Genomic DNA, 19,493 nt, shown 5'->3' on the forward strand with positions numbered 1-19,493 from the left:
TTTTGCAGGACAATCTGGAGAGCGCATTGCGGGAATTTAAGCGTGAGAAAATTCTGAAACAAAATGCGCGTCTCAGCCTGGCAAATGCCGTGTACGACAATCCGAGCTTGCCCAGGCGCAAGATCATGCTTAGCGTGGGCGGCAACAATTACAGGCCGCCGCTGGAGCGCTCCAAGTCGGCGCCCAAGCTGATGGCCATTGAGGAGGCCATCGGCGAGGAGGAGGGCGACGAGATCGAGGACACCAACGAGCCCGAAATGATGCCCTGCTGCCAGCGTGATTCACTGTATCCGGCCATGACGCTGGGCAGGCGGCGCTGTCGACGCGGTCATTCCATACGCCGCACGGGCAAGATTCAGGCGGCGGTCACCTGCTGCTCACATCAATTGGAGCCGATGCCGGAGCCTGAGCTGCCGGCAAGCAGCATCAACAGCTTGGCCGCCACAGCTGTTGCCTCTGGCAACGACGGCTCCGACTCGGACGAGTTCGAAAAGCTGCTCAAGTTCGACACGACGCTGAGCAACGAGCTGCTGCCCTACTTTGACATGCAGCTGCACAAGAACAGCAGCCAGAGCTTGGGCAGCCTGGCCGAGCTGCCGGTGGATCCAACGGAACTCGATGAAGGGGACGAGGCGGAACCGCTCAGCCTGCTGCCCACCATCAACAGCGATCCCAGTGCCGATCCGCAGGCTGACTTCGACAGCGAGGACGTTGTCCATCTGCGCCGCAGCGGCGTCTGCAGCGACGGGGAGGAGGACTTCCTAGATGACGCGGACGACCATTACTTTCGCCAGGCGGCCATGCTCACGATGCTTCACCGCAGCTCCATGCGCAAGCGGAACAGCGAGCAGGCCAGCCGGCAGTATCGCCACCAGCCGCAGTCCTCTATCTCGTCCAATGCTTCCAGTTCGACGACTGCCAGCGGCATAGCGCAGGTGGGCGCAGCTGGTGCCCAGCAGTGCCTGGCCAGCCCGGACAGCGACGAGGGCTCCATTTCCAGTGGCTGCGAGACGGCCAGCACCGTGACCAATGCCAACCAGGAGGAGTACAACAAGTCTCAAAGCAGCAATGTGCAGCAGCAGGTGCTCGAACAGATGTTGATCTACCAAAGACTGGAGGAGTCAAAGCGACGCCAGCAGCTGCGCCACAACAGCGACGCTACCAACTACAGCAGCTCCAGCAGCATTACCCTAAAGCTAAACTCCTCGTCTCCCGCTGAGTCCGTCAGCTGCCTTGAGGTGTCCGATCCCAAGCAGCCGGCGGATGCCGCCAGCGTTTCGGATGACGATTCCGAGTGCAGCGATGAGAGCGGCTATGTCGAGTTCCAGGAGAAGGAGCGCGTCCAGGCGAATGCTGGCGTTGTGGGCGTGCCGGCACCTGTCAAGCCCCAGCTGCCACCCAAGCCGGCGCCGCGTCGCTCGCTCAGCCTAGGCGCCACAGCGGGCACAGGGACGCCGGTCTGAAAGTCCCATCCGCCCGAAAGTATGCTTTAATAAATAGATGTTTCCCCCCTTATTGTTATTTCTGCGCACGCGTCAGCAACAGAAAGTGCAAGAAATTGAATTACCTATTGTAGTCGTAGCCCTAGGTTTACCTTTAAGCTGTTTAGCGCATAAGTCATTTGTTGTTGGCTCATCATACAAAGAAATAACCTAACGATATTATTGTGTAAATGTTTCTTTATTGCACAAAACCATTATACTTATATACATTGATTTTTGTTTATATTTTTATTATTATTATTATTTTTTTTTTGTTTAATATGTCCCCAATTTCACAATTGATTTGTTTGTTCTTATCGGTCTTCCCCGCACTCTTCCTGAAAAGATACTGTTTGATTTGCTCTGTAAATAAACTAGGCGCCCTAAGCACTGCATGTACTATATGTAATCCATGAATTGTATCTTACCTACCTATATAAATTATTATTATGAAATATATGCAACTAAAGTAGCGAACAATATGCGATCTCTATAATTTATGGGAGAGTCTAAAAACATTTTGAGATACCAGATTGGCTCTGTAAATAAGAAAGGAATATCTAATACTGTCCTACTAAAACACAAATTTACATGCTTTATTTAAAGTGTGTCATATTAAAAAGTTAGGTGGCAATATGATCAATTTTGGCCACTCTCTCTTCATATTTCTCACATTCGATTTGCTTTTTTTGTTATTTGTATAGATACAAGTCGTGTCTGCTTTCTATTAATAATAGATTGCAATGAAATAATCGTACATTTTGATATATCAGCGCTTAGGAGCATTCAAATTTTAATGCCAACTAGTAATTTAATGCTCTGCAAATAACAAATTTGTATTAGCGCCGTACTATGCGATTCTCATGTATTCAAGTAACAACCATTTTTGCTTACTTCAATTATAGATGTCTATTGGCAAGTTGAGTTGGCAATCTAATACATTTTCTTCACTCTTACTTCATATTTCTCTCTCCCAAGAGACGGGGATGGAGATCTCACTTTATTTTACTTTCCTGTTTTATACATATAAAAGTTTGTCTTCCTCCTACAAATAATAGATAGCCAGGAAATAATCATACTCGTTCGTTAGTTAGTCAATTAGTACATAAGTATGTACATGCATTTATGAATATGCATCTATATATATTATACTATTCAGATCTGAGCTCTTTGTCCATTCCATCTTATGCTAAAATTTTTTGATTTGCCTTCTTATTCCTCTTGCGACTCACCAGCTGAAAAGGTCCCCATACGCCGCTGAACAATTCTCTAGATTCTGCTCTAGCCCCGAACGTTTGCCGGTATTTCTTGATTTTTTTCCCCTAAATTGCCTCAGCAAAGTTTTGATAATTTGGATTCACTTAATTTAATTAGATAGTATTAATGCGGCATCTCAAAGTCAAACCAATTATATTTTTATGCGGACTCTAAATAATTTATACTAATTTTGGCCAGCACTCAACGACCAAACCAGACGCAGGTATCCCAGCTGTATATAAAATAAATGTACATGTCGAGTCAATCCAGCAATGTCAGCAATTTCTGTCTAAACATCAACCTTTCCGTCGGACGATACAATTAAAAAGACCATAATACTAAAAAGAGCCCAACGTAAGCATGTAGATTTACGTATGCGCAATGGAATATATAGTATATATATATATTTGCCAGCTTTTTACTCCAGGCGAATGTATAATGGCTCTAAGGTAGTTAAGTACCCTAACACAGGGTATTACCGAATTTATATTTTTATATATATGTAGAAGACAAATTAAGTGTATGTATATATATTAAATTTAATTGTTGCACGAGCTGGATCTTATCTGTTTTGTAAAAATGTTTTTATTTTGATACCCGTTCATGCGAAAGGAAAAGAGTATGTTGGATTTTTGCAATGCTCGACTGCCTGTCGATCCGTTCGATTGTCTGTCTGCTTGGGGATATTAAAGCTAAGGTATTAAAGCCGCGAAAATCGTTATCCTCCACAGATTTAAAGATAAAGGGCAAATAATTTCAGAGGAGAGCCAACAATGAGATGTTTTAACCTGCTCATTGCACCCTGAATGAGTATTGGGCAGTCGGTTACATCCGACTGCATCATTGCAACTTGTTTGAATTGAAGTAAAAAAAAAATTAAAACGTGTTGCACATTTTTTAAACTGGGCAATTTGCTCGCATGTGTGCACATGGTTGGAGTTTCAAAAGCAGTTTGCTTGGTTCTTCACAATTTTTATTTGCACAACTAATCTGGCAATTATACATGGTATGAGCACATTTATTGACAAACTGTGGCGGGCAGCGCGCTTTGTTGGCGCAGCAAATAGCAAACGGTGGCTCGGAAATCGCGCAGCGACTGGTCCTGCAGCTGCTGATCGAATACCTGTTGGGGCCAGAGCGCGTAATCCGGAGTGAAACCAGTTAACAATTGGGCAGGCGATTACTTACCCGATTGTAGACAATGGTGGGCACAAAGCTGGGCCGATAGCGCTTGGTGATGAGCTCCGCGTCCAGCTGGAGCTTGGTGCCCGTCGGGGTCTTCATGCAGTACTCCACGTCCGTCAAGAGCCCGGCCTGGCTGGCGCACTGAATGTGGCGAATATTGAAGGTATTTGCTAACTGGTTAAGCAAATGCTGGGCTTTCGATAAACAATCAGCGTACGCACCTTGTCGGCATTTGCATAATTCGAGGCAAACATTTGGCAAACCACGAATTTCACCTGCGCCGCCTGATTTTGGGTGCTGCTTATGACGCAGCTCTGCAGACGATTGCCCTCGCACTCGGCGGGTCCGTGCTGGCAGTGGAATAGGGCGCCGTTCTGCTCGGACTGCAAATGGGAAGATTACCTGAGTTGCCATTTCCCCCTGTTCACCAGCTCATTATAGTTACCGCTGATTTTCCAAATGGCACCAGCTCAATGTCAATGTATGGCTCCAGCTCTTGGTGAACGGGCCCCAGTTGGCGCATAAAGTTTTTGCTGTCCGGGCACAGCGACTCGTACAGCAGCGTTATGTGCAGCTTAAGACAATGGGATATATCAATTAAAATCTTAAATATACATATTTCGCAGCTATTCACCTTTGCAGCCTGACGCTTGTCACGCGGGCTCTCATCGGCCAGGATGCAGCCGAGCACGGCCAAAATGCAAAAGGCAGTGATTAGTTTACACATTTTCACCCTGAATACGAGTTTTCCAATACACTTGTTCAGTATATGCCCAATCGATGGAAACCGACCTTCGATGCACTTTCGCTCAGAATCGAACAGCGCCAGTTTATGCGACCGTTCAATTCGATTTCAGTTCAGCGACTGAATGTTTTGTCGCTTTTTTTGGGCTGAATTTTTTTTGGACCGAGCGCCAAGCGTTGGATGGGACTCAATGAGCTTGGCCATTCTCTCATGTAAGCCGGTTTTTAATTTTGTTGTATTTTTAACCAAACTCCCAATAAAAGCTATTCTGCTCACACATTCACAAATTGTGAGCTAACTGTAATCATGCAAGGTTTAAAATTTTCTTCTTCGTTTCTCACGATTTGATTTCATTTCTCAGCTTGAAATTTTAATTTACGCGGGTGCCGTTAGACTTTTTAAGTAGCCAAAACAATTCAATGAGAGCGCGTTAATATGAACTAGTTCTTTTGAGTGATTATTTCAGTTTAAATTAATATTGCAATCGTTTCTTGTCTTGGGCTTCGAAAATTCCACCCGCAAGTGTGGAAAATAAGCGAAAACGGCTGACATTTATTTTGTTTATCATCCGATCAGCTTCAAAAACTTAATTTAAACTTGTTTCAGCAATTTTGAATGTGTGATAGATCCACTAGAATGAAATGTTTACGGGCAACGCCGGGTAATACACGCTATATTTATTGTTTAAGTTAAATTATAATATAAAGTTAACTGATTTTGCGAAATGGGTAGAGAACTGTTGATTGCAACTTTTTCTTGTTCTTCCAATTTATGAGGCATATTATTTGAAAAGTGATTCACCGACTCCGGTAAAAACCGACTGATGGTAGAACGAGTATATTTAGATTTTCCATGGGCAGCAAATGGGTGGAATATTTGTTTTTTATAAGACCGATGGCCCAGGTAAAGCCGGGCAATACCCACGCTCGTTGCATACATAAGCTTTAACAAAGCCACCTACACTGGGAATTTTGAATAATTTAGCCGAATAGGAGATACCCTATATCCCGCTCCGAACAGCCGAAACGTTCATTCATACTCAACTATTACTTATAGGACCCATTTATAGCGGGTACATAGGATAAATATGGCTTCCATTACAGATAATTTTTAATATCTAAAAATATTCTCTTTATTGGAATAATGCTTCGAGCCAAGCTCGAGCTAGCTGTAGGGTATCGAAGCTAGGTGTAAAATTGCAATTTAACGGCCAGCTAATAGGTCTAACAATCATGAGGTAATAAATGTTTAGTTTTTACCATAATTTCGCAAAGAGTTTGACGTAAATTGTTGTTGGAAGCCGCCTGCAGGTCGTCATCAAGTACCTAAAGATTTTGACAAAATATATGCTTATCCTGAGAGATTCATGAAAAATACTTACTCCATTGTAGATAATTGCAGGTATTTCGTTAAATGCATATTGACTCGTTATTCTCGAGGCCTCGGCCTGAAGATCATTACCTTGGCCGTTCGGTTTCATGCATTGCCTTACGCTCTTAACGATATTCAAGGATTTGGCGCACTTGAAATTCCTTCTTCTCACCAGCTGGAGGTCTTGCATCTGACAAGTGATAAATTGCATTTGCTTTAACTGATTTAAATTGGAGTGTAGAGCACAGTCCTGCATCCGATTGCCCCAACACTCTGGTCGGCCGTGTTGGCATGCATGTCCCCTTCCTGCCGGCTGTTGATAATAATATTAATTTTGAATTCGGATTCTCAGCATAAACTTACTCTGGCCTTTCCGTACGGGACCAAGGTTAGATTAATGCAGTTATGGTAATCCCGAAAAACTGGCCAGAATCTTGTTAGGAATTCTTGGCTGTCGGGACATAGGGACTCATACAACACAGTCATTCCCAGAGGCTGTTTGAAAAGTCTTAGTTAGCGATTGATTTACCAGGTTTGGGCAGTCACCTTTATTGAACGCCTACAGCGTGAGGTACCACATTCCAAAGAAGGTAACAAACACAGAATAATATACAATCCTTTCATGTTAGCCGGCCTGACAGCAGCTAGAAACTGACACATAAATTAAATTTGTTTTAGTATTTGACTGTCTGAAGTGCGTATCGAATGGAATTAATTCCGCACATTCAAAATTGGCGGAACAAATTCGTAGCAAAGAGCTTTTGCTTGAGTGTAGTAAGTGCTGGGCAACAGGCAAATTAAATTACATATTCTGAATCAAGGGCTTCAGCCTTGCTTTAATGAATTACCGACCGACCGCCACAGTCTATCGACGGTCTATCGGCAAGTGACCGATAATTTACATTAACATTTTATTCCGATTAGACCCAGCCTTTTTATTAACAAAACAAACTGAAAACAGCAATAAAAATGAAGAAAAAGGTAAATGAATGGCAAAAACGGTTGGAATAACTCTCGAGCTTAAGTTTTAATTATTTTGTTCTACCCATAGGTACTGCTTATGGGCAAGAGCGGCTCCGGAAAGACGAGTATGCGGTCTATTATATTCGCCAACTATATAGCCCGAGATACGACACGTCTGGGCGCAACAAGTAAATAGGTTTTTGACAGTGTTCCAATGTAAGGTTTAACAATTGTTCACTTGCAGTCGATGTGGAGCACTCGCACGTGCGTTTTCTAGGCAACCTGGTGCTTAATCTGTGGGATTGCGGCGGTCAGGAGAGCTTCATGCAGCAGTACTGTACGCAGCAGCCCGACAACATATTTCGAAATGTGGAGGTGCTTATCTATGTGTTTGATGTGGAGAGCCAGGAAATGGAACGGGATGTGCACTATTATCAAAGTTGCCTGGAGGCTTTGCTGCACAACTCACCCGAAGCCAAGATCTTTTGTTTGGTACACAAAATGGATCTGCTCGCCGAGGATCAACGCGACCGTGTTTTCAAGGAGCGCGAAGGCGATCTCATACGCTTATCCATGCCTGGCAATGTTACATGTTTCCGTACCAGCATTTGGGATGAGACATTGTACAAGTGAGTATTCGCACTGCTCACGCTTTATAAACTGGGTATGAAATTTAATTAACCTTTGCTCTCACAGAGCTTGGTCGTCTATTGTTACCATGCTAATTCCAAATGTGGCGGCACTGGAGAACTCATTGACGCATTTTGCTAATGTAATTGAGGCAGACGAGGTGCTCTTGTTCGAAAAAGCCACGTTTTTGGTCATCTCGCACTGCCAGAGCAAAAAGAATCGTGACTCGCATCGCTTCGAAAAGGTCTCGAACATCATAAAACAGTTTAAACTGAGTTGCTCCAAGCTGGGCGCAAAGTTCCAATCTATGGAGGTGCGCAACAATGCGTTTGCCGCTTTCATCGATACCTTCACAAGCAATACGTACGTCATGGTGGTCATGTCAGATCCCACTCTGCCCTCAGAGTCGACGCTGGTGAACATACGGAATGCCCGCAAGTACTTTGAAGAGCTGGAGAATCAAAGTAACATTGCCATGAACCATCACAACCACAAGTACCACTGATGGGCTGTGACTGTCGTTAAGTTTAATGTTTTTCCGTTTATGTTATTGTTTGTTTTCCGTTACGCGGAACAAACAGTTTATTGTTGCACATCGAAGCGGCGATCGAGCCGAAAATTCTTATTGCTTCCCATAACATATAACCAACATCTCCATGTGTATCGAACGAGTATGAGCGTTGATTTTTCCTACATTTATAAGAATGCTTTACAATTTAAACCTCTAGGTCTTAAGTTTATATACAAAAAACACACATTACATGTAAAAACAAACATTTATAAATACAAAATGCTAACAATAGGACATATTTATATATAAATGCCACTTCTGATACGAGTAACAAGTAACAGTAGGGGAGAACTATTTATAAGCACACTGTAGAAGACCCAACATTGTGTTGCACATATCACAGACACATAAATCCAAGGCACTGCTGGCTGAGTTGGCCGCAGGGTACAGAACTAGGAGTAGAACCGTCTCACCTCCGCGGACAACTGCTCTACGCTGGACTCGTCCACGGCAATGAATCGCTTGGATCCGCGACTAAAGTAGTAAATGTCACCTGTGTATATGTCAAACCAAAGCGCATGCACGTGCAAATTGTGCGTTTCGAGGCGTGTTTTAAGAAAACCGTATGACGCAATATTGGACATTTGTTGCAGAGTATTGATCTGAGACAGTTTGTCTTCAATTGCAAACTTATGCTCTTCATCAATATAGGCCACAAAGCGGCGCAGCGGCGTCTCAGAGGAGAATATCAACGGATCCTTCATGCCCGCATCGCGCCACTCTTGAAACATTTCCAAACTGGTGTTGGCATGTGTGCACAGCCAGGAGCGCAGCGGCGACAGCCGACGGTTAAGCTGAAAGGGCAAGAGTTCATTTAATGACTCCAGACCATACTGAACAAGCTCACCTTGGAGGCAAAGTCGGGATCCCGCAACTGATACAGAAGATTCATAGCCTTGCAATCGCTGTGTCCACAGACAATTATATGCCTTATGTCATTCACCACACAGCCCAGCTCCAATGCCGCCGGCTCGCAGCTAAAGTACTCGTCCTGAAAGTGCTGGGCGTGCGGTATCAGATTTCCTGCATTTCGCACTAATCATGTGAAAAAGTACAGGTGTTAGAATATATATTTAATTTGTTATATATTGATGTGCTCGTACCCACCCACAAACATATCGCCAACGTGTGTGTCCGTGTATCTCGTGGGAATCATGCGACTGTCCATGCAGGTGAAAAACACGGCCTTCGGCTGATAAGGTATTAGTTAAATATTAGAACATATATTTGGGTTCAAGATAAAATAAGTATTAAAATATATAGTAGTATAGAGTTTCTGGTCAGGCTGAGGCATACTTGGACGACAGCCAAAGTACTCGCTGGGATCTGTTTGGGTTCAATATCATGACAAACATGCAGCTCACATAGGGTATCTATAAACTGATATGTTTAACTTCAACTTCATTACACGTCTACATGGAGATACATGCATACAGACGTATATATTATTGTTATTATATATTAAGTTAAACATTTTTATTTAGCTCAAAGTTAATTAGCAAAAGATTGTTGAAAAGTAAAAGCAACCACATTAAGTGTAACAAAATAAAACAAAAATTAATATTTCGCACTTTAGTAAACTCAACCGGTTTGCCTTTACTTTTTGTTTACCAAAAACGCAAGCCAAGCCGGAGAGCCGTTGAGTATTTAAGTTCGCAATTTTTGAGAGCGGAGTGGATTTGCAGCTCTCTAAGATCTTAGCTCTAGAAAACCCTCAAGCGTTCGATGGGTGCATTTTTGAAATACCTTTAATGACACATTTTAAAGAGCACGAGAGAGAGAGAGTGTGAGAGGGAGAGAGTGTGAGGATGAGTACACTGAGAGCGTCTATCGAATTGTCTGGGTTTCAGTCTGGTTTGAAAAGGCATTATAAAGTGTGATAATGGCCCGACACCGACAACAATAAAAACATGAACAAAATAATTCGAAATGTCGCTCAAGGCAATTGGCATGCTTCAGTGCATCGATGTTTTAGCTCATATTATTTAGCAATCAGTTCTGTCAATGACAAATTAACAATTAATGAATGCACGTGATTCAACCAGCTTGACCTCTCCAAGGTGCAGTTACTCACCTCCGGATTGTCGCGAACTTTTTGAAATTCCTTGACCATTTGCTCTCGGGTCGTGTTGCGATAACGCATAATTCCTCTCAAAATTCGCTCCATGACTGGCGACTTATGTTAATTCCGACGACGACCGGGAGATAAGTAATCTTAATTTTGGCACTTTTATTGATCCCACTTCGAATTGATTTGTCTTTTTGTGTGTTCAAATTATGTAGTCCGAATGGAATTGCGTGAACGCGCCGCGCAGCACCAACCAAAACTGTCGGCGGAGCATTTGAAATTAAATTGTTGCTTCCAAAACACGCGACGGCTATGCCGCGAGAGCGTCTGTTGGCATTGTTGACAGTCCGCTTTTACTCTCAGAGAACGTCGAAGTGGCGAGTGGAAAATCTGCTCAAGAGTCGAATAGGTTCGCAATAAAGATTTCATACTGTTGAAAATGTATGGTATATGATATATGTGTATTGTATATATATTGTGTTATTTATTGGGTTTTCCTTAGTTACGTTTTCTTATACTAATTATAATAAACATTTTTTCTTAGAAAATGTATAGCTACTAACTTTCTAACAAATATCCTAAATATGCGATAGTGAAAATAAATTGTGTTTTTTGATCTATTAACTATAACTATATCTTTATCTACAACAACTTTCAGTCGTAGGTGGCTTGCCAAATCTGTCTGATCTAGTCATTCAAGCAACTGAACAACTAGGTTAAGGGGTTAAAGTTCAGACTTGTATATGAGTTAAAATGTCATAAAATTATTTAGCAAAAGTTAGATGGAAAGTAAGGCTAACAAAAATAATAACAATAACAATAATAATAATAACAATAATAACAATAAAAATAATAATAATAATAATAATAATAATAATAATAATAATAATAATAATAATAATAATAATAATAATAATAATAATAATAATAATAATAATAATAATAATAATAATTTTAATAATAATAATAATAATAATAATAATAATAATAATAATAATAATATTAATAATAATAATAATAATAATAATAATAATAATAATAATAATAATAATAATAATAAGATTAATAATAATAATAATAATAATAATAATAATAATAATAATAATAATAAAAATAAAAAAATTTAGATAATATTTATATTGATATTGATATTAATAATTATTTGTACATATTGATACCTTTTGGCTAATCTCTTCTAGTGAATACGCCTACGTGAGCGTATTATCTTCTCTGTGCGTCACACTATTCGCTCAGAGAGCGACATTTGCACGTTTTTCAATCAGAGAATCGAGGGGGCTCGCATGTGGTTGATGACGTCGCCAGCGATAAATTGCGTCTGCAGAAACTAGAACTAGAACACACCTTAACTAGGCCAGTGTCGAGGCGCCTGGGAGGCCCTCTCTATTTTCAATATGCTGTAATATTTGCTTTGTAACTTTGTAGCTTGCGGCAAAAATGAGCGAATCAATTGCATAATTGAACCGGGATGGAAACAGCTGGCAATTGCCAGACAGACTACACCCAGAAACACGACACTGACCAGTCTGTACTTATCAGCGGATCTGGAGGAGGCAATATAGTACAGTAGCTGATACGACTGGAACTTTTTCTTTTTGCTCTATGGCTTCCTTGTGCTGGACACTGTAGTTGTGCGTGTAATTATCATTAATGGAATTTTCGATGGCCTGATTTGTCTATTTACCATAAATTGAATATGTCTATACAAGGTCATGGGGCACTCACACAAAGGCACAAGAGCCTGATTGATGGCTGCCAGACTAGAATACACCCTGTACAAAAAAAAATTTAACACTTCAAAAGCTCTATAAAATAAGGGTTGCAAACGGTTTTCAACGACACCACAATGGTTCATACCATGAGATAGAATATAACAAAATGGAATAAACATAAAAAACAACTTGAGTAAAATATTTTATTTGTCTGATCTCATATCGCTTAAACAGTTTATTAGACTCATATGTAAATGCATCTGTCTATGCTTAAATAATAATTGCGCATTGGCAATTCACTTTTTAGGGCTTCCATAGCACATACAAAATATATTATTATCTTAATTGAACTTGAAGCGATTGCATTGCCTACTTTTAGGCGTCAGAAAAGCTTGTTAAAGCTTTGGTCTGTTTATAAATGCCGCCGACTGTCTTTTCTGGTAATGGACCCTTTAAGCGAATGGGCATTACGTTGGGCCGAGGTAAGCATGTAACTAAACGAAACGATGCCGTTTCCAGGAAGCGTGCAGCGCATCATTCATTAACCATTTAAGAATTTTTCTCAGACCTTTTTGGCGGGTAAAAGTGGGTTACACACCTGTAAGTGAAAGAGACGCACACTGCAAATATTATGAAATCCCCCATAACAGAATGAAAGCCAACACAGTTCCGAGTCGGTGCCTGTGCCCGTGGGGTGCCCACAAAATACTGGAGAGCCGAGTTGCCGAGCAGGCCGGAGTACAACAACAGCAAGCATTTCACCAGCTTGAAGGCGAGTCGATGCCCAAGCAGATTCACTCTTGATGATTATAAAGTATTGTTGTTTTGGGGGCACTCGACTCGACTCGTCTGTTGTTTTGCTTTCCTTTCATTATCGAGCGGCAAAATATTGGTTAAACAAGCAAAAACAATGAAAACGAAAGAAAGAAAGAAGACAAAAAGTAAGTTTTTACCGTGGAGTGGGGGGGAGGGGAAACCGCAGCGTGACCAACAAATGATGACGATGGTGCCAGCATCTGCATCTCTTGAGAAAATCACGATTATGATGATGATCAGGCGGGCAGAACGCCAACATTCAACTTAAAGCTCATTACAATTGCTATCTAGTGGAATCATCATTATCATCAGAAAATGACGAAGAAGAAGAAGAAGCAAATAGAAGAGCCAAAAGAAACCAAGGCAGAAGCGTGGGTACAAAATAATGCACAGAATCGCCAGCATGACAATGATTACCCTACCAACACAACTGAAAGCTAAACGATAAAGAAGAAGAACCGCAGCATTTTTCTTCGCACTCGCACAGCGGGATTACGAATGGGAATGGAACTGGAACTGTCCGCCACCCCCTCTGTCTCTCGCACTCTATGTGTGTGCGTGTGTGTGTGTGTGTGTTGCTGTCAGCTTTCAAGAATTTGGGCCAAAGCAGCGAACATAAACAAAACTCGGATGATGATGGTTACTTAACAGTGTTGAACAACAAATGAGGTAGACACATACATGCATATGTACATATACAATTACATATAGCATATGCATAAGGGTGCGTGATGGGTGCGTTAGTGTTAGTTTGGTGTGGGTGTTGTGAAATACTGATCGTGATTATTACCAAGTTAAAGGCAGACGCCAGAGTGAGAGAAAGAGGGAGAGAGAGAGAGAGATAGACAATTTGGATGCAGGTGCGTTGGGATTTACAGATTGATTCATCAAGTGCAGAATTTAAACTGCAGCAACTAAATGGGTTTAATAAAAATGTCCAAACATAATTATTAATACAGTAAAAGCTGTTCTTTGAAAATGTGTGGCGTTATGTCTGTAGTATACAGCTTCCATTTAACCAAAAATTTAAAATAAATTTATCATTTTACGAGATTTCTCAAAATTTATTTCAAGTAACCTGCATTTACTTTTCTATTCAACTTTGTTGGTTGCGCAAAATGCGGATCTATTGCAAATATAATTACATGATTATTTACATAGCATACATTGTATCAGCTCTTTCAGCATTTTTGTCGATCTTACATTCCCAGCTAACTAACCCACTAACTAAACTGATAAAATGATGTCATTTAATTTTTTGGCCAACTTTTTTGGGGTTTCCTAAGCATAATTAATATGGGTGTTACCTCTTCGCTGCTGCATGCCCTTTCACCAATGCCTTACACTCTTTCCACATCTCTCGTTCTCGCCGCCGTCTTCCACTCAGCTTGTGTGCATATTTATCTCTCGCTCGCACAGCCACAATTTGCAAATAAGTCGGTTGATTCTTTCGGCTGACTTTTGGTTGAGTTAATTAGTGAGTATCTTTCCTCGGCACGCACGCCAAACCAACACCAACAACAATAATATGTGTGTGTATGTTTGTGTGTGTGTGAGGGTATTTGTATTCGTAATGGCGGCATTGCTGTTCTTATTAGCGTCGAATGGCTCTCTGCAGTCAGCTTTAAAGCTGCCTCTGCTCAAAAAGTGGGTCAGCAGCGTCGTTAAAGCTGCGAGAGTATGTGTAAGTGTGTGTGTGTGTGTGCGTGTGTGCAAATTAAATATTCACAGCGTTGGTTAAGCAAATAAAATCTCATTCTCAGCTTTGTTGTAATTGTTGTTGCATTTCATTCTGTCCGCGTGTGCGTCTGTGCGTGTGCCTGTGCACTTGTGTGTGTGTGTGTGTTTGTTGTATGTATGTGTGTTTGTCGTGGCTTTTATTTGTATAAGCGTCTTTCGGTTTTAGCCGCTTAGCTCACAATCACAATCGGAATCGACGATCGCGCTGCGCATGAAAGTGAATCAGAATGCTAACAGTTGTTGTTGTTGTTGTTGTTGTTTTTGTCGTTGTTTCTTTAGGTGTTGGTGTTGTTGCCGCTCTTTGCAAAGCAAATGAGATCAAAAGTGGGCTTAAGTCGCATCTCTTTAACCTGAATATGTCAATGTTGTTGGCCAAAATGCGCATTATTCGCCTAACTGTGAGCTGCGGTTGCGTTTAAATACCCCACACCTAAAAGGCGAATTGTTAATGGGCCATCAATTCATGAAATGCTTTTAGACCAAACGGAGTTACAGACGAGCTTAAATTATTCAGTTCTTTATATTGTTAAGCTTAATTAATAATGTTAAAAAACAAAAAGATATATATATATTATATATATATATATATATTTCGAGCGAGCCCAGAACTCACATTAAGGAAATTCCATAATATTGACCATCAATATAATATATTATATATAATAATATAATATAATATATAATAAATTTTGTCAAAAATTTGTTTTATAATAAATGCACATACATATAATAAAGCAAAAATCGAATAATCCCTACGGTCTTTTTAAAATGTAATGCCTAAAAGACGATATTTCTAAGACTATAAAGTATATAATTTCTTAATCAATATCTATCTGTTTTCATTATATTCATAAAGCTCATACGTGTAACTGCTAGAGTTTTGATATAAAAAGAAACCCATTTTCATTTACATGTATATTTTCATCAAATTGGAGATTACGAGCTTCGCTATGATTTACATTCGAGCAAAATTTCATCAATATCGACCTGATACTGTATATAGATATACACGCGTAGATCTTATAGCAGTTATAATAGCTTGAAAACAAAATTTTTTTTTTAATAATTGCGAATCCTTAACCCAAACAATGTTAACATTGCCAGACTTCAAGTGTTTTAATATTTGTAAAGCATTTCTTCTTTTATAACTCTTAGTGTGGACTCGTTAAAAAGCTGTGAAGCGCGTCAGTTCGCTCAAGATATTGTGTTTATATGGTTTGTGGGCGTTGCTTATTATGAGTTATGTGAGATGTAGATTTGTCTGTGCTATGCCGCCTGGCAGTCAGCTCGATCTGTCAATGAGCCGGGAGCTATAAAGAGGTGTGCCCTGACCCAATTTTCAACGCGTCTGTTATTTACTTACGCATGATCTCAGCGACTGTTGCCGCTGCTGCTGCTGCTGATGCCTGGTGGCAACCTGGTTCGAGAACTGATATGCATTGAGTATATTAACGAATTGTTTTACGCCTAAATAAGTGGTAAAAGTATTTTGAATTCGGTTCACTGATGATGCAAAAGTGTTGCAGGCCAGTAGGGCCATAAAGTTGGGACAACAAAACGCCCACAAATGGAAAAATGAGCTGAAAACCCTTTCGACCCCGGGCACAGGGTCCGAAAAGCAATGGAAAGGTCATTAAGTAAAATGCGCTTTTGCATCATTTGCCAGACCATGGCAAAAGAAAGGTTGCTCCGCTGCTAGGTGGCCAGCCAGCCAGCCAGCCAGGTAGGTAGGTAGGCAGGCGTGTCAAAGGACAGCAAACAGTGAAATGCGCGATTTTACGACAACAACGAACTTAAGTGGAAACAGTCAGCGAGCACGCCTTAGAGCACAACACGCTAAAAACGACATTTTATGGCCATGACAAAAGATGACAGCGTCGCCTATCTTCCTCTCTGTTCCCGTTCCCGTCTGCGTCTTGGTCGTTGTCAGCGCATCCGCAATCGCATCTTGTTTGCAGTGGCATTTGCAGTTGCAGTTGCTGTCCGTTTCTTGGCAGTCGTAAATCATACGGCGATGTTTTGCATGTGACACAAAATTGACCCAGTTTCAGTTTTCGAGTAACCCGCAGCGCGTTCAATTCTCCAGACTCGAAACTTATGCAAAACTCAAAAGCCTTAACCCGTTAGAATGTCTGCCTTATAGATGACAGATGATGTGGAACTGTCATGACCTTGAGTTTATTTTTGACCAACTATATTTTGTAATCTATTACATAATATCCAAATGACACGCGTCGTGACTCCGCCAGCCCTTGGTATCCTTTTCAGGACACACGCTTCGCACACGTGTGAGCAATTTACCAGCCTTGACGAGAATTGCAATAGATTACAATTACGTAAGCATATGGTATGTCTATGTTGTCAATGGGCTGAAAATCGGAAGAAATGCTTGATAAAGTGTTACAGAAAATAGTTTAATATTGAATTTAAATAAGCTGGATAATAAATTGCATATTGGGTAGGCATTGTACGAATATGGTTTCCTATCAAAAGCTATCTTTATGAATGAGGAACACCCGGAACACCAAACCTGCAGGCGAGTCAGAGAAAGAATTTACTAATGCCTGCAGCCAGTATTATATTACTTTTAGTAATATTTATTATTGCATTTAAATAAATGTCAATAATTTTAGCCATTCCATCGCTTGAATAAATATTACAACACACACTGCAAGTTTGTTTCCTGAGTCTTTTGATATGTTTAGCCAAAAAGAAAAATCATATAGTAAAATTGCCTTATTTCTGGTAAAACAGAGTTAGTTCATGCAAAATTGAATAAACGAAACTCTCGACAATTCTACTAAAATTTTTGCAAGCATTTCCCACACAATTTCCCGCTAACATTGCAAAACTGTTAGCTGTCCTGTGGTCATAATAAGAGAAGCCCAACTTATAAGTACATTAGGTTAAAATGTTTGCTGTGGCCAGAAATTGACAAAAACTGTTACTTTCACATTGGCGCAGAGTCAAGATTAGGGCAAAAGCAACAACAATAGCAGGCAGAACAACAAAAGAAGTGTAATAGATGCTCATTTGCTGGCACAAAGACGACAATCATAATGGCAACCAGAAACAACAACAACAACAAATAGGGCTAATTATGCGCACACTTTCAGGCATGAGCTTTTTTCTTTCTTTCTAGTATTTTTTTGCAATTCTGCCCGTGCCAAAAAAGTTTATATATGTATATATATATAAATTGAGATGCCCGACAATGCAAAAGAATCACGTCGCTATAATATTTTTTGACTGGCTGCTGCTGAGCATTGTAATGGGATTTTCTGTTGTTGTTGTTGTTATTGTTTTTCTTAACAAGAGGGCGCACTTAAATGAAAGTTGTTTAAGCCTGTTGGAGTTGCTCTTAAAGCGTTCAGGCAGCACATATCAGATGTTGGGCCACAGATCTAAAAGTAGCTCGTTTGGGCAACTGAACAGGAATCATATGCAGTTAGGTTCGAAAGAAAAGCTAGCTGGCGTTTAAACAATAATCGAAAATCAAGCTCGTTAAGATGTAATTAAAGGATGTGCTATCTTTAGTGCATTTAAGATTAAACAAGTATTATACTTACTGCCACTTTGTTTCCTGAGTCTTTTGATATGCTCAGCCAAATTACTTGAAGTCTTGTTAATCGAACACACCGGAAATACTGCCCTTAATTAAATAAGGGTTCTCCATAAGGCCTTAACAATTTGCCACCGACTTTTAAGCAATAAAGCTGACTGTCAGAGTGAAACACGTGCAATCAAAAATGTATAGTACGAAAAAAATTGTCCTCAGCAGTCATTTAGATTTTGTTTTAACTTTTAAAATAACAAATTTTCATTCTAGTATTAAATGAAATTTGTTAAATAAAACATATTTGAGCACTTCAGTCAGGAATACTTGACTAGAAATTACTCTAAATTCGAGCTGGCTCTAGAGTCGCTTAGTCGGCCTTCTTCTCGCACTCACAAAAGCACGTTCTTCTTCCTTCCTTTATCTAACAGCATCACTTGCTTCCTTGAATGTCATCCTTTACGTTATAAGACTTTCAACGGCTAAATATGGTACCCAAATGCCTGGAAATATCAAAGTCCAAGGCTTTGCTCCCAAAAATGAGTGCCTTTCTACTAGGAATGGGTTGGGTTTTGAAACATTTCTAAACTTTATATACGAGCTTCGAAAATCAAGTTTGGTGATCATGAAACTATAATTTTTATTTTATGCCCATGTTTTGGATTGGGAGAGGTATATATACGTATATACGTATACAAGAATTTATATTTTTTAGCTTCTGAGGCCGATATAAATTAATAATTATACCTTTCAGTGTAGGATATGTCTTACATCTGTGTATTACGTCTATGTGTTACATGTATTTTCATCGAACCAATATACCGTTTGTACAGAAAATAAAACTAAATCAAATATTAAATTAAATTCAGCCATCGGCTAGAAGGCTGTGCTACGAATTCGGATGCCTAATTTTTAGCTCATATATGGGAATAAAAAAATGTATCTAAATACATTTTACAAAATTTAAAAGTAGGCAGAGTCCGGTTAAGTAGATCTTATTTTCATTCATATCATAGTTATTGAGGCCTTTTGAATCATTTCTTTTTCGGTGACTCGTGCTTTGCTCGAGTGGTTGGCAGTATATATATATACATATATATATATATATATATATGTTACTGTGGTTGGAACCAGGCACCGAGGTACTTAGTAGGCAATGTGGCCCTTGTGGCTTCCTAGGTCATGCTTGTTAAACTTTTGGTTCTGTTCCAAAAAGTATATTGGGCGGGTGTACAGATTGATAATTAAAATTTAGCTCTGTTTTGGGCTGGCAAAAAAGTTACGCTCGGCTCGCTTGGCTCAGATTCAGATGGTGTGTGCGTGCGTGTGTGTGTGTGTGTGTGTGTGTGCTACGAGTGTGCTCGTGCTTATTTGTGGCAA

The 19,493-nt window shown here is 40.3% G+C and overlaps 5 protein-coding genes across 8 annotated transcripts in view; 2 read left to right on the plus strand and 3 right to left on the minus strand.

Annotated features, from left to right (window-relative positions):
- LOC135436190 (uncharacterized) overlaps positions 1-1,963 on the plus strand; it is a 42,840-nt gene extending 40,877 nt beyond the window's left edge. For all 3 annotated transcript variants that reach the window (XM_064693698.1, XM_064693701.1, XM_064693699.1), the window contains one exon: positions 9-1,963. In XM_064693698.1, the coding sequence (XP_064549768.1) occupies positions 9-1,463 (1,455 nt within the window). In that variant the 3' untranslated portion in view covers positions 1,464-1,963. The remainder of the gene's footprint in view (positions 1-8) is intronic.
- Positions 1,964-3,689: 1,726 nt separating this feature from the next.
- LOC135436315 (GILT-like protein 1) lies at positions 3,690-4,796 on the minus strand. The gene is made up of 5 exons (XM_064693887.1): positions 4,558-4,796; positions 4,369-4,497; positions 4,145-4,306; positions 3,927-4,064; positions 3,690-3,861 (listed from the first exon to the last, which is right to left on the minus strand). Exons 1-5 carry the CDS (start codon positions 4,648-4,650, stop codon positions 3,757-3,759), a joined length of 627 nt encoding a protein of 208 aa, XP_064549957.1. The 5' UTR covers positions 4,651-4,796; the 3' UTR covers positions 3,690-3,756.
- A 986-nt stretch (positions 4,797-5,782) lies between these two features.
- On the minus strand, positions 5,783-6,746 carry LOC135436314 (GILT-like protein F37H8.5). Its single transcript, XM_064693886.1, has 4 exons — positions 6,586-6,746; positions 6,403-6,534; positions 6,050-6,352; positions 5,783-5,993 (listed from the first exon to the last, which is right to left on the minus strand). The coding sequence occupies exons 1-4, from the start codon at positions 6,697-6,699 to the stop codon at positions 5,892-5,894; spliced, it is 651 nt and encodes a 216-aa protein (XP_064549956.1). The 5' UTR covers positions 6,700-6,746; the 3' UTR covers positions 5,783-5,891.
- A 119-nt stretch (positions 6,747-6,865) lies between these two features.
- RagA-B (Ras-related GTP binding A/B) lies at positions 6,866-8,453 on the plus strand. Its single transcript, XM_064693884.1, has 4 exons — positions 6,866-7,020; positions 7,091-7,190; positions 7,247-7,631; positions 7,699-8,453. Exons 1-4 carry the CDS (start codon positions 7,009-7,011, stop codon positions 8,135-8,137), a joined length of 936 nt encoding a protein of 311 aa, XP_064549954.1. The 5' UTR covers positions 6,866-7,008; the 3' UTR covers positions 8,138-8,453.
- Positions 8,390-18,287, minus strand: CAHbeta (carbonic anhydrase beta). Of its 2 annotated transcripts, none has more exons than XM_064693885.1 (5): positions 18,127-18,286; positions 10,278-10,661; positions 9,311-9,395; positions 9,051-9,238; positions 8,390-8,997 (listed from the first exon to the last, which is right to left on the minus strand). In XM_064693885.1, the coding sequence occupies exons 2-5, from the start codon at positions 10,368-10,370 to the stop codon at positions 8,596-8,598; spliced, it is 768 nt and encodes a 255-aa protein (XP_064549955.1). In that variant the 5' UTR covers positions 10,371-10,661; positions 18,127-18,286; the 3' UTR covers positions 8,390-8,595. The 2 variants fall into 2 exon arrangements, 1 of the variants encoding a protein (XP_064549955.1); XR_010437502.1 differs by having other exon boundaries at positions 8,857-8,997; positions 9,307-9,395; positions 18,127-18,287.
- Between the last annotated feature and the right edge of the window lie 1,206 nt (positions 18,288-19,493).

Source organism: Drosophila montana, unplaced genomic scaffold (assembly GCF_035044405.1).
Source record: "Drosophila montana isolate Dmon_TW-CO22-7 unplaced genomic scaffold, ASM3504440v1 contig_3733_1, whole genome shotgun sequence".
In the NCBI taxonomy this organism is placed as follows: Eukaryota; Metazoa; Arthropoda; class Insecta; order Diptera; family Drosophilidae; genus Drosophila; species Drosophila montana.